The 12737-nt window shown below is 42.4% G+C and overlaps 1 protein-coding gene across 1 annotated transcript in view; it reads right to left on the bottom strand.

Moving 5' to 3' along the window:
• The window catches only part of LOC120845829 (glutamate receptor 1), a 250239-nt gene that overhangs the window by 12635 nt on the left and 224867 nt on the right, over positions 1–12737 (bottom strand). Inside the window, exon 13 of the mRNA XM_040217397.2 lies at positions 7923–8060. Coding sequence (XP_040073331.2) covers positions 7923–8060 — 138 coding nt within the window. The remainder of the gene's footprint in view (positions 1–7922; positions 8061–12737) is intronic.

Raw genomic sequence — 12737 nt, 5'->3', positions numbered from 1 at the left:
GCTAAATTGCTCATCTCCAGCGAGTGACTCGTCGCAACTCTTATGGCTGACCAACTACACTCTGTCTAAGTATCCACACAATCCCAATTATTATTTTGGCGTCACTGAGCGCAGTTGAAATCATGATATCTGCCTGTCTATGCTTGTGTGCCTTAAAAATCAGCGTATTTATTTATTTACGCTGGTTTACCCTCAAAGGGGGGAGGGGGATAAAATTATAAAAGTGGGGAGCAAACAATATAAAAAAAGATGTAAATGAAGTGCTAAGAAATACAAATTAATGATTAAATAAGTTCGAACAATTATTAAAATAGCGTTATAAAATAAACGGTAGCGCGTATTTTCAGCGGAAGTACGTAATCAATGCCTTCTCAAATAAATTCAGTGGGCGATACATTTACTGAAATTGACGGAGGGGGGTTCGACTTAATGAGGAATTCCGGCACTAAATTGACGATCTGCGCGTGAAGATATTAACGTAGTGCTAACCATTTGGTCCTATTTTAGTAAAGTTTTGCAGTGACAAAGTAAAAAAAAAAAAACGAAGAGAGAGGAGATAGACATTTTTTCAGACCAAGACCTTTCAGGTCTCATGATAAATGATCACTTCTCAAAAGACAAGACTTGTGGCGGTATCTCTGATGGCTGCCTTTTCTATTGAGCACATCGTATAAAAAACAAACAAACAAACGCTACGTTGTGTGTAAGATAGAAAAAACTCAACAAAAACTATCAAACTAAAACAACATACATTGCACGTGGAATAAAAAAAAAGTTAAACCGAACTATCACGCCACAACAATAAAAACACCAAAGGAATGCGGGCATAGTTTGGCCATATCCGGAGCATCTGGCCGTGCTCTAAGAACCACTTTGAAGCAACAAAGAGCAGTCTTTGCGGAAAAAAAGACGGTGATAAATGCTTTTTTCACCTCCCTTCGCTCAAGCTGGGGCCACCCCTGCGAAGCCGGGAAGGCGAAAAAAAAAAGTAAGAGAGTCCAAACTCCGTGCGTTATGAATAATTCACGCCCGTCGTCGCGGGACAGAGCCCCGGCAATGTGCGTGTAGTGTGCGCATCCCCACGATTACATTTTGTCCTCCTCTCTCGTCCCACCCTTCTTTGTTTCCCTGTCTTCGTTCGCGCCTTCCTGCTCTCGGTTCTCCCTTTGTTTCGATTTCACTCGCTTTCACGCCAGACGCGAACGAGGCGGTTCGAAAACATGGCCAGGTGTGCAATGCTTTTGGCATTCTGAGGTGCACCGTTGGAACGTGCGAGGCTGTCGGTGGCGCCATTCTGCTTCGAAACAAGACAGCTTTTAATTTCACCTGACGGTTGTAAAGAAGAAAAGATTAAAAAAAGAGGAAAAAAAAAAACAGGTAGAAAGAAAAAAGAAAGAGAGAGCGAGAGAGAAAGAGAAGGAGAGATTGCTCGCAATCATTATCCACCCCCATCGAATATTTGGAGTGATTGCAAAGTTTACATTGTCGCACGCGTCAGAATTCACCCGCCAAATTGCGAGGTGGAATGGCGACGGTATACGTGACGCTGTGAACGTCGCAGCGTCAGACGACGTCACGTAACATGAGGTCATCCGTATGGCGTCACAGGTTCACCTCTTCCTTCAGCGTGGAAGCGTCTTCGCTTCATTTCTAACGGGGAGACGCTTGGCGTAATGTCGCGCAATGTCCCGCGACGTCGCAGTCCGATGTGACACCGTGATTTCCCGCTAAAACTAGCGGGAAGCGTTTCACCGCTAAGTTTAGAGGGCGCCGCGATCCCACACAGCACACCATACGCAGCCCGCAATCCGCTGCGAAATCCCGCCATTAGGGAGTTTTCCCTAATGGCCGGATTTCGCGCAACGAAGAGGACGCGCTACTGCGCCTGCGTGCCGCTAGCCTTGTCTGAAGAAATCCGGATCTCTTAGTGGGTTGCGGAGAGCGTTGCGGGACGGCCGAAACGATACCCTAAAACTCCCTAATAGGGAGTTTTCGTCAACCGCTTTCCTCCCACCGATAAGTCCTCCGCAACGAAGAGGACGCGCTACTGCGCCTGCGTGCCGCTAGCCCTGTCTGAAGAAACCCGGATCTCTTAGTGGGTTGCGGAGAGCGTTGCGGGACGGCCGAAACGATACCCTAAAACTCCCTAATAGGGAGTTTTCGTCAACCGCTTTCCTCCCACCGATAAGTCCTCCGCAACGATGAGGACACGGTACTGCGCCTGCGCGCCGCTAGCCTTGTCTGAAGGAACCAGGATCTCGCCGCAGGTTTTGGAGAGCGTTGCGGGACGGCGGAAACGATCTTCGAAAACTCCCTATTTACGACGGTCATCGTAAAGGGGGAGGACGCACGTGATCTTGGAGAGGGAAATGTGGGGAATATCTGCGAATGGGGATTCCGACGGAAATGATGGGACAGGTAGGGACAGAAAGAGGTGCCGGGCGATGCGGGCAGGACGAGGAATTTCGTTATTAGATGGTGCCGCCTAGGTGACGTTTTTGCGCGAAGGGTGCGGATAGGGCTCGGGTGGTATTTTAACTACGATAGCAGGCGTCGGTGGGACGACCTCAACCAAGCAATCGAGTATTGATTCTCCGCAGGACGCTCCGTAAACATACGTAGCGGGTTAATACGTGTGGTCAAAGAAATACCTAGACATAAGTGAAAAGGCAGTTGTGTTCATAATAAAACTTTTCGTGATATAAAAAAGAAGCAGAACTGCATTATGATATAACATTTGTCAGTGGCCTTTGAGCGTTGCAGTTTTTACTTAATATAAATTTTACCCTGCAGGTTTCTGAAGATATATTAAAAGTTTAATTGCTCATGAACGTTTTATCTTTAGAAGGGTCAAGCAATGATGCAGGTATAGGAGCGTGAATTTGAATATATATTTGCCATTACTTGCAGGAACTTGTGTAGGTATGGAAGTTGAAAGAAACAGACGAATTAAAACACATGGTCTGGGGATTAAACAACGGTCTCAAGAGCTAGCAAAAATTTGGTAAAACAAAGTAGAGAAGAAAGAAACAACAACTAAGGTTACAAGAAACATTATAGACTACAAACAAAACTATGAGGCGTAAGCATACGTATAATATAAACATGAAAAAAAAAGGAAATTGTGACAACCATCATTGGGGTGCCTCAGGCCTCCAAAATAATAATATAAAAAAAACGAAAGGCAAAAAAATAATAATAAAGAGGAGGTGAGACGAAAAGAAAAAAAGAACCATGAGCAGGGCTGACAAAGAGCAAAACCAAACATAAATTAATATAAAAAAAAGGACAAGCAGAGGCATATTACGTTAAGAAGAGCGGCAACATAAAAGATGAGGTAGCAGATCTAGCAGACGAGGTGGAGAGAAGCCATTTCTATAAGTGTGGGAAGTTTGGCGAAGCGAGAACGGCCAGGGCTTAACAGCGACCACCGTGTCATCACTTCTAGCGGACCGCAATAAGAAGAAAGAAAAAAAAGTAGGAAAGGTCTTTTGTTCCAAGACCGCACCTCCTCATTTATTTGGAAAGTAATACGGCAGGGCCGTCCTATTGAAAGCATCCGTGGGTGGAACGTTTTTCAGGAGACATCTTGACGTTCCCAAGCTGAATTCTTGTAAACGACAGGAACATGTCTGCGTCACCACTTTTTATTGTTGAAGATATAATAACTGACTTGTGCCTTAAAAGTAAAATTAAGCTAGTACATTCCTTTAATATATTTTTTTTCTAAAAAAGATGGGAAAAAAAAGAAAGAAAGAAGTGTGTGTGTGTGTGGGGGGGGGGGGGGGCAAAGTGAAACTATTAGGGCATAGGGGAACGACGAAGATATATAGCAGACTTGTACACGTTACTGAAAAATAGTAAGGAATTACATTTACAATTACTCAAGGCTAAATTGTAATTTATTACAATTACAATTACTCTCCCATAAAAGTAACTGACCGTTACCCCAAAAAGTAATCCGTTACTTTCGTGGCGTTACTTTCTACATTATTGTCCTCAAGTAAGAAACAAAGGGAAGAGGGTTATTCAAGCTCTTATTGTTGCAACGTGTTCCATTTAATGACCTTGATTATTTTGAGGAACAGCTGGCCCTCGAAAGTCTCGACAGACATTTTGCGTTATTTCTTACACAATATGTCGACTGCTACGCTGAGCACCCCTTGAACTGAGGCACCGGATGGGAGTACGGTATTGTTCCTCACGAATGCTTCATTCTCTGCACTGAGCTTCTTCAGCGAAGAAGATAGAACAAAGCTTCGTCGTTGCAGCCGTTTCCTGATGTATGAGAGTTGTAGTAGATGGTTCCGATACCTCCGATGCCCCCGATAACGATATGATGCATGCGCAAAGGCGGCGGCGGGGTATCGGGTATCGTTATCGGACTAATCGGGACGATCTACTAAAATTCTTCATTGTCTAAATCGCGAAGCTGTGGAAGTCTTGTACATCTAGCCAAAACTAGAATAAGAATTGATTTATGTCCATCTTACTGTACCGACATATATTGCCAGACAATAGCAAAACATAGTTGCAACAGTAAGAGAATATTAAATAATAAATAAGGTTTGGCTCGATATTCTTCTTCCTTTGGTTCTGAACAGGTCGAGCCTCGGTTGAGACGTTGGTGAATAAAAAAAAGTTTCCAGTATATAAATATAAGTAATAAAAAAGGTACACTGATAAGAACAATTAATTAGAACGTCGGTTAAAACAAGAAAATGTAAGCGCACGTTTGCCGTGTGTGCCTTTCTTGGTACCGTTCAAAAACGCACGGAGCACGAATCGACTGCAGTTTACTCCGGTGTCCTCCAAATAGACCTCGGCTAATGCCACGGGCAGCGAAGGGCAGAGTACTAAGTAGGCCGCGCATGGTCCCACTCACGAATTTCACTCTCCCCTCAAGCCCAGAGTATCAAGTCTACGTCAGCCACCATTATGCGTTATTTGTAAAAATATCTGCTTGAGATAAGATGCGTCCTGCTGGGGCAAAACAGGAAGAAGAAGAAATGAAGACTGTTACCATTTTCCAAGTGCTCGCAAAAAGCTGACTCACAAAAAGACGGTGACTGGGATGGGGATAACCTGGCTGGTATTCACAAATAAAGTGTGCCAACCCTAGAAGTTGGACTACAAAGAATTAAGTAGCTTTTAAAACAGGGCCCAATAATGTGAAAGATGCAGAAAAAAATACATCCTATTTCCTAAGAGAAGGTGATAAGTGTGCAGCAACGAACGAGGATGCTTATGGCAATAACACCTTCACATAGTATCAGATCTCTTTTTGTAGATATTAGGGTAGACGGAGCGTTGTCTCGTGTTGTGACATTATGAAAATGGTCGCAGTCACTATAACCGAGGACATTGTTAATTCTTGTCTGTGCCCTTACCGCCTCGAGCTTCTCGAGGAGGCACACAATCACTTGGTGTCCTCCTCTCCCCGTCTTCGATCGAAAAAAAAACAAAAAAACAAAGGGACTAAAAAAACGGATATAACTTGCACCCCCCCCCCCCCCCCTTTTTTTTTAGAAATGATTATTTGAATTTTTCGTTAAGGTCTAAAAAAATTAATTCAGGAGCTTGGTGTTGCAAAAAAAGGCTTTGCGGAACTGAAGAGTGCCAAGCGTCCCTTTGCGCCAGTCAATTCGCGGGACAGTGTCACTGCGCTCGACTTTACCAAAATAAAAACGATCCATTCTTTAGACGGGGGGGGGGTTGGTCGGTCCTGGAAAAAAAATGTAACGGATTACAAGGAATCCGTTACGTAAAAAATGTAAGGGAATTACTTTAAAATTACTCCAGAAAATATGTAATCATTCCGTTACTAAATTACTGATAAATGTAAAGGATTACAAGTAATTTCGTTACTTGTAACGGATTACGTACAAGTCTGATATATAGTTCTTTTTTTAGGAATAAAAGATGGCTTATAGAGAAGCGAAAAAAGGGCACGTGTTTATTTTTTGTTATAAAATGAAGCGAAATGTTTGCCTTAGCCGTCTGAATTCAGGAGATGAGTGGTGAGTTTTTATTCCGCTTTGTCGCCCACCGTGTTTAAAATGTTTTTTTTTTCTTCTTTTTACCCGGCGACCGTTGGGGTGTGCTACGGGACATTTCAAGACGGTTGATTTATGGCGTGTGTAGAAAACGACTCTTGAAATACAAAAGTGAATATGCTGAACATAAGAAAAGACGGTGGTGGCACGAAACGAAATTGATTTCTTTTTTTTACTTGTTTAGTTCTGGAAACGGATTTTTATTATTTTTTTTCTTCCTGTATGGTCGTCGCGGGAGTGCGGCGAAAATTAATGTCTTTTTAAGTGATGGAGATGTTGAAAATAATTAAGACATAAGCAAATTATTAAAAAAATACGCATTAAAAAACAACGGCTGCTAAGAATAAATTTTTTTAAACGTAGTGAGAATTTTACAACAAAAACCAAACAGGTAAAATAACCTTCACATAACGGAATCTCTTCGCAAGTTCGTGTAAAAACATATATGTGTTTTTTTTTTCGACTGGAAAACTCGCCAACGACGTTGCCTCTACTTTAAACGAAAATTACGACAGTATTTCGCGCTTTCACGGCTTAACGGCAGGGAAAAAAAAGATGCGCTATCAAAAAAGTAAAAGGAAAAGGAAACATTTTAAGTTTCTTGGCGATTCGCGTTAGAAAGTATAATCACCGTACAATGTTTTGAAGCAAAAAAAAAAAAAAAAAAAGAAAAGAAAAGAGGTTGATTAAATGCGGTAGTCTGTCATATTGTTCTAGACCCATACGCGATCACTCTTTTATATCTTTTCTTGCGGACAGCTTAATGTTGCCAAGGGGACACGGATATGAGATAAGTAAGATAAATATTTAATTGAAATTTAACGTATTCACGGTTTACATTCTTCGGAACGCAATATCAATCTTTCTACCTTGGCGAATGGACATCTTTACAAGGTCCAGGGGACAAAGACAATTTAGAAAGGACACGCGCGATGGTGATTAACCAGACTCTTATTAAACAATTAAAGGTAATGTAACCCTTTTATCAACGCTAGACTCCAGGAGAAGACCGATCGTGTGAATAAATCTAAAACTCAACAAAAGAAGACCATACTTGCGTTTTTTATATTATGCGACGCGTATGTTTCAGCGTTTCAGCTCAATAATGTTTAATGATTTGTCGTTTTTTTGTTTTAGTTTCTCGCGGAATGATTGTTTGTTATGAGCGCGGTACCTAATGTTGGTAGTTCAGTGAATTTCGTTTTAAGCATTTATATTGAAACACGATTTTCTTTTTAAGTAAGAAATATATATATAATAGGAAGAAAGCAAAACACGAACAGTGGGCAGAGACAGAGACGTTTTCGTTTTGCTCTCTTCGTATTGAGTAGTAATCCGACGTGCTAGTCAAACTCATGAATTATATTTACTAATAAAACTATAAAAACACACGAAACTCATGTTTTAATACAGGAATACAAATGAGGAATAAGTGTTGCGGTAACCAATAGCCAGTGGGAAGTTAAGACAAATGTAACTGCACGCAGGCAATGTTTAGCCTTCCACAAGTCAAAAGACTTCACTATATTAATTATATTAAAACCCGCGTTGTGGTTTTTGGGCACATTAAATAAACAAATAATAATAATAATAATTATTATTATTATTATATTTTGATATTTTATGGCAAGCAAAAGTAGCAATACATTAGATTATACCGAATATAAGGACTTGGTTCTGTAGTGGTAAGTTTACAGACTTTATGACGACCCCATACTCGAGAAGGGGAGGGTCGGGTTCAAACAGACTGTTGCTAAGTTTTGAGAGAGAGTTTTTCTCCGTCTGCGTTTGTCTATGTCATTTTTTTTTTAATTTTCACGTTATATTTAAGTTGGCTTTAACCTTGCCCATTGTAGCCCTACTTACTTTGGATCTGGACGCTTCAAGTCGTGATTTGTAGCAGAACTCTAGAAGAGCCACAACCATGGCTAGCACCAAGCCACCAATCAGGATGTAGAAGCACCCGGCGACGTTACTTAAGGTCAGTTCATTCTGAGTAGACTCCTGAAAGAAAAAGACAAACAAAATGAACCTACGCACCTTTCTCGTGATTATCCCCAAGGTGAAAAATGGGGAGTAACTCAGTTGCGGATACATACGCAGGCGTCTAATATTCAGCAAAAAAAAAAAAAAAAAAAAAAAAAAAATATCGTCCGCGCATGCTTTGAACGAAGCGGGCGAAGATGACAGCACGGAGAGAGTGACGATATTAATGATCCATACAACTCACCATTGCTAGTTATGACCAAATTTTTTAACATCGCTTTCGTAGACCGGTTTATAGGCACTTTCACTAAACTCATGAAACTTGTCACAAGCGAGAACAAAGGCCCTTTCACACACCTGCGACTTCTTACGACCATGTAACTTGAAACCTAAAAAAAAAAAAAAAAAGAAATCTCTCACGACGAGAGAATACGTTGGTGTCATCCCTCGAGCACGCCCACGGCGAGCTAAAGGCCTGGCAGATGGACATCTGGACTTTGCTGTCGGCTTCTTTGGATCACTTTTTATTTTTATTTTGTTTTCAGCGGTGGTTTGCGGTGGTTGTGTGCACTTTGGCCGCGTCCTACTGACCACGGACGTCGATATTTAATTTCTAAATATTTCTAAAGCACACCTGCGGTGCCCCCTTGTGGACGACCACGCTGGTTCAAAAGGACTTTGGTGCAACCGTAGAGTTATTACAATAAACGCTAGAGGTACAAGTGGCGCTAGTGTGCTGTTGCATTAGACAGCAACCAGTCTAAATTTGACTTCCGGTCATGCATTTCTATGGGAAAACGCAAACGCGTTTTCTCTTCGCGGTCAATTATAAAAGCGAATATTGCTTAGTGTTGTGACAAAATAAAATGTTAGAAACGTTTTACAATTGGATGTACAAAAATATGAGCCAGTTAGAGCGTTTTTCTTTAGAATTCGTGGCGTCGAACACTGCGCTATAGTCCTAAGCAAACGCAAACGTGTGGACGGGCTTTTAGAGGGATAAAACAACTGCCAAAAAAAGATAAAAAAGAACAAGAACGCAAACAACATTTAATCCGCTATCCTCGATGATATAGTGGATTTCAATTTGCATACTGCTCGATAGAATCACGGAGAAGTGTTGTTGAGCCCTGAGCAACGTTACTAGATTAGCTCAGTAACGGAACTGCTTCGCTGACGCTGCTTGCACGAGCAATAACTACCCCCCTTCCCCCCCCCCCCCCCCCCCCCCCCCCCCTTTTGCGCCCACGACTTGCCTCTCGTCGTTCGACGCACCGAACGGCTGTTTTGGTAACTGCAGTGTAGTCTATGGAACACGTATGCTTCGGAGCGCCGCGTCTAGACGGCGTTCCACTGCATACTCTATGGAACACACAGGTTTGAAACAAATCTAGATGGCGCTTGAAACGACGGAAGGCGGACTGAAGTGACTGTGGGGGAAAGGGGGGGGCAACGTTACTAGATTACCTAAGTTGTGGAACTCCCGCGGAGGGTGGCACCCCCGTGCCACCCTCCGCGGGAGTTCCACAACTTAGGCATAATAGTAACGTTGGCTTCGGGTGCCCCGAACAAGCCTATACGGGTAGACATAGAGGGAGAGGAGGAGAAAAGACGCGCGGGAACGCCAGAGCGCCGAGCACTAACTGGAATGGTTAGTGGATAGGCGCAAAGTTGGCTGTTTTTGTCTGTACTTGCTGTTCGAAAACGGGTTCCAACGCGAACGACGAACGCGAACGCAACACGCCGGACGCCTCCGTTCGGCGTCCGTACCAGTTTAAGGATGACTACCAGGAGTGACTATAGAGACAAAGGCAGCTAGCCTTGCGCCTACCCACTAATCATTTCAACCAGAGCTTGGTGTTCAATTCTGCAGGCGGCTGGACCTTTTTAAAAAATTTCGGGCCATTGTTTTGTTAGTACAAAAATGATTGCACCAAACGCAAACTTGACAAGCAAAAAAAAAAAAAAAAAAATGGGACGACATTTTAATTTTGTTGAAGTACTAAAAACGACATTCGTAAAAGAGATAGGAAATGCTGTTTTGCGAAATCTCGGCAATCTTAAAAAAAGAGATAAATAAGAACTATACAAAAAAAGTAATTCATGTTAAAAATCGTAATAGGACGTTTTTCTCGCTCGAGAATACATGTTCGCTCTTTCTCGCGTGAGTTGAAACGTGGTGGCGCCAGTGTGCAAATTGCCCCCAACGACTTCCGGTTCGGAACTTGACGGCTGGTTTCGCCGTATTTGCAAAATCAAATATACACGCTCCGTTTTAGAGATGACAAATTATAGCGCTGTCAGACTTAATTCAGTCTTATGATAAAATAACGATCAGTAAAAAATGTGAAAATATACGTGAACCGGAAGTGTGCCGGGGCTACCCATTAGGTGGCGCCACTGGGTTTGTGGCCAAACAAAGAAGGGTGAATAGCAACATGAAAGTAAATACATACAAAAAGAATTGACTGCATGTAAGCAATAAGTGTTGTCGATACGGTTGGTCAGCAGTGGCACGCAAGAGGCCGAGGAATCTAAGAGCTAAAAATAGATTTTTGTTTTTAATTAAAAGTGGGATTTTGCTACTTAGCATTAGACAGTTATATTTATATTGCTATTTTCGATCGCGAGATGCTTCTGAAGAAATCTCTAAGGCCACGTTTCGTGACATAAAAGGGTGCTTCGCCCCAAGATAAACGGGCTTGCGGAGAAAACACAACACCGTGCGAAGCTGAGTTGCCCAAAGAAGCAAGCCGTGGTTTCGGAACAGGAATGCCTAACACAGCCAAGTCATGACGAGACTCCTTTCGATTAGATTGTCGTAAGTTGATTTAGGATAGATTAGGCCTACCTCAATAATGTCAATCGCGTTTTGCATATGAACACATAATTTTTTAAGTTTTCTATAATGCTTCAATTTCGACTTCCTATTTTATTTCGTGTAAAAGCGGTATAAATTAAGTGACTAAGGATAACGAATATTTAATATATGTTATTTTCTTTCCAGTTGGGTGAGAGGGAAATTAGACCCAAAAGTCTACAGCACTCCAATCAGCTTTTAGCATTCATAAATAAAATTAAAAATAAACTTACAAAAATATATAGATCCGTCGAGAGAGGGTGGCTTCCCAGCAAGGACACTTACGTAGAGGCAAAGTACACCCCACGTTTCAAGCCGGAGATTTCGTGAGCGAGCGGGCGAATGGCCGACGCGGAGGTTTTACATCCGATATCCTTGTTCACCCATTTGTCCCTCCCCTTCTTCACGTACAAAAAAAAAAAAAAAAAAAAAAAAAAACGAACAAAAATTTTTTTGTTAAGAATTTTGAACGGTTGTTTTCCTGCTTTATGTGTAACTCTATATGCGTAACTCCTTCGTAGAATTATTGCACGGAATACCAACGCGCTCCCTAAAAAAATAGGTCACATTTACTCCCGACTTTTTTTTAGTAAAAGAAATTATCCCCCCCCCCCCAAAAAAAAAAAAAGAAATGACGTGACAAAAGACGGAATGTCATAGCGTCGAACGTTGTGTGTAAAAAAAAAAAAAAAAAAAAAAAAAAAACACACGAAAGAAACAGCAGCACGAGAGGGCGCGAGTGTCGCTTTCTTTGCGCCGTCCCAACTCCTGTCTGTCGTAGTTTCCGTGGACTGTACAGCCGGAGAGCGACCTGCAGCAGATCAGGCGTCTGCCACATTCACCGCCGCGGCTGTGGAACCGCCCGGATCGCGGCCTGCGACGACGTGACACTTGCATGACGCCATCAGGCGGAAATCGAGGGTCTACTTTTTTTCGGTCGCGGTAAGCCGGAAATCGAGGTACTATTTTTTTTTTTGTTCGCGGTAAGCACACCGGTCGGTCGGAGATGCGTTCCGGGCACCATAACAAAATGCATATAGAAAAAAAAAAAAACAAACAAACAAACAAACAAAACGTTGACCTCCTACTTTTGCTGGTTTTCGCATAGGAAGAACAAGGACGCCTAATTAGCAACCTTTATCGACGTGTTCCTGTCACCAAGCGCTATAACGACGATACCTGAACTGTTTGCTTTGTCTTCCCATTGATGAACTGTTCTTATAATAGCTGTGCGGCAGGTAGGGGCGTCATTTGCCTGTTGGGTCGCTTTAGGTGGTCGACAATAGCGCAGGGTTATTTTAACCGTGCCATGAGCTGACCTACTCATGACAACTATATATAAAATCTTTCAGCCTTTCCACTCTGGTGAAGAAGGAAGACGAGCGAAGCTGTACTATGGTGGAAATGAAGTAATGGCCGGCCGCAAGTCGCCAACCCGGAGGGGAGATGCTCGAAAGGTTACCGCCATCTACAAGCGACGACGGCAGACAACCGGCAAGCCGGTTGTCTGGTTGCCGCCATCGTTTATAGATGGCGGTAGCTCTAAAGAGTGTTGTGTCGACATTTGTTTGCTGGTGGACACGATACTGGGGAAACTAACCCTTAGCAGCTCCGCTGTAAAACAAATGTTGCGACGGCATTGCAGCGTATGAGCGTTGGGTACAAAGAAACGATAAACGCTCTACCGTTTATCAGGATAATTGTTTTAGAAGTCAGGTCAAGTACGAATACCCTAACTTTTAGGATATGTATATATGAAGAATAAAGTCACGAGGCAAACCAAAAGAAATATGTTTGTTCGTTGCTTTTTTGTGAAGCTAGTAAGACGCTAAGCA

Source organism: Ixodes scapularis, unplaced genomic scaffold, assembly GCF_016920785.2.
Source record: "Ixodes scapularis isolate PalLabHiFi unplaced genomic scaffold, ASM1692078v2 PGA_scaffold13__105_contigs__length_92229423, whole genome shotgun sequence".
Taxonomy (NCBI): Eukaryota; Metazoa; Arthropoda; class Arachnida; order Ixodida; family Ixodidae; genus Ixodes; species Ixodes scapularis.
The sequence above is the reverse complement of the archived record's forward strand: the minus strand, read 5'-3'. Positions and strand labels throughout refer to the sequence as shown.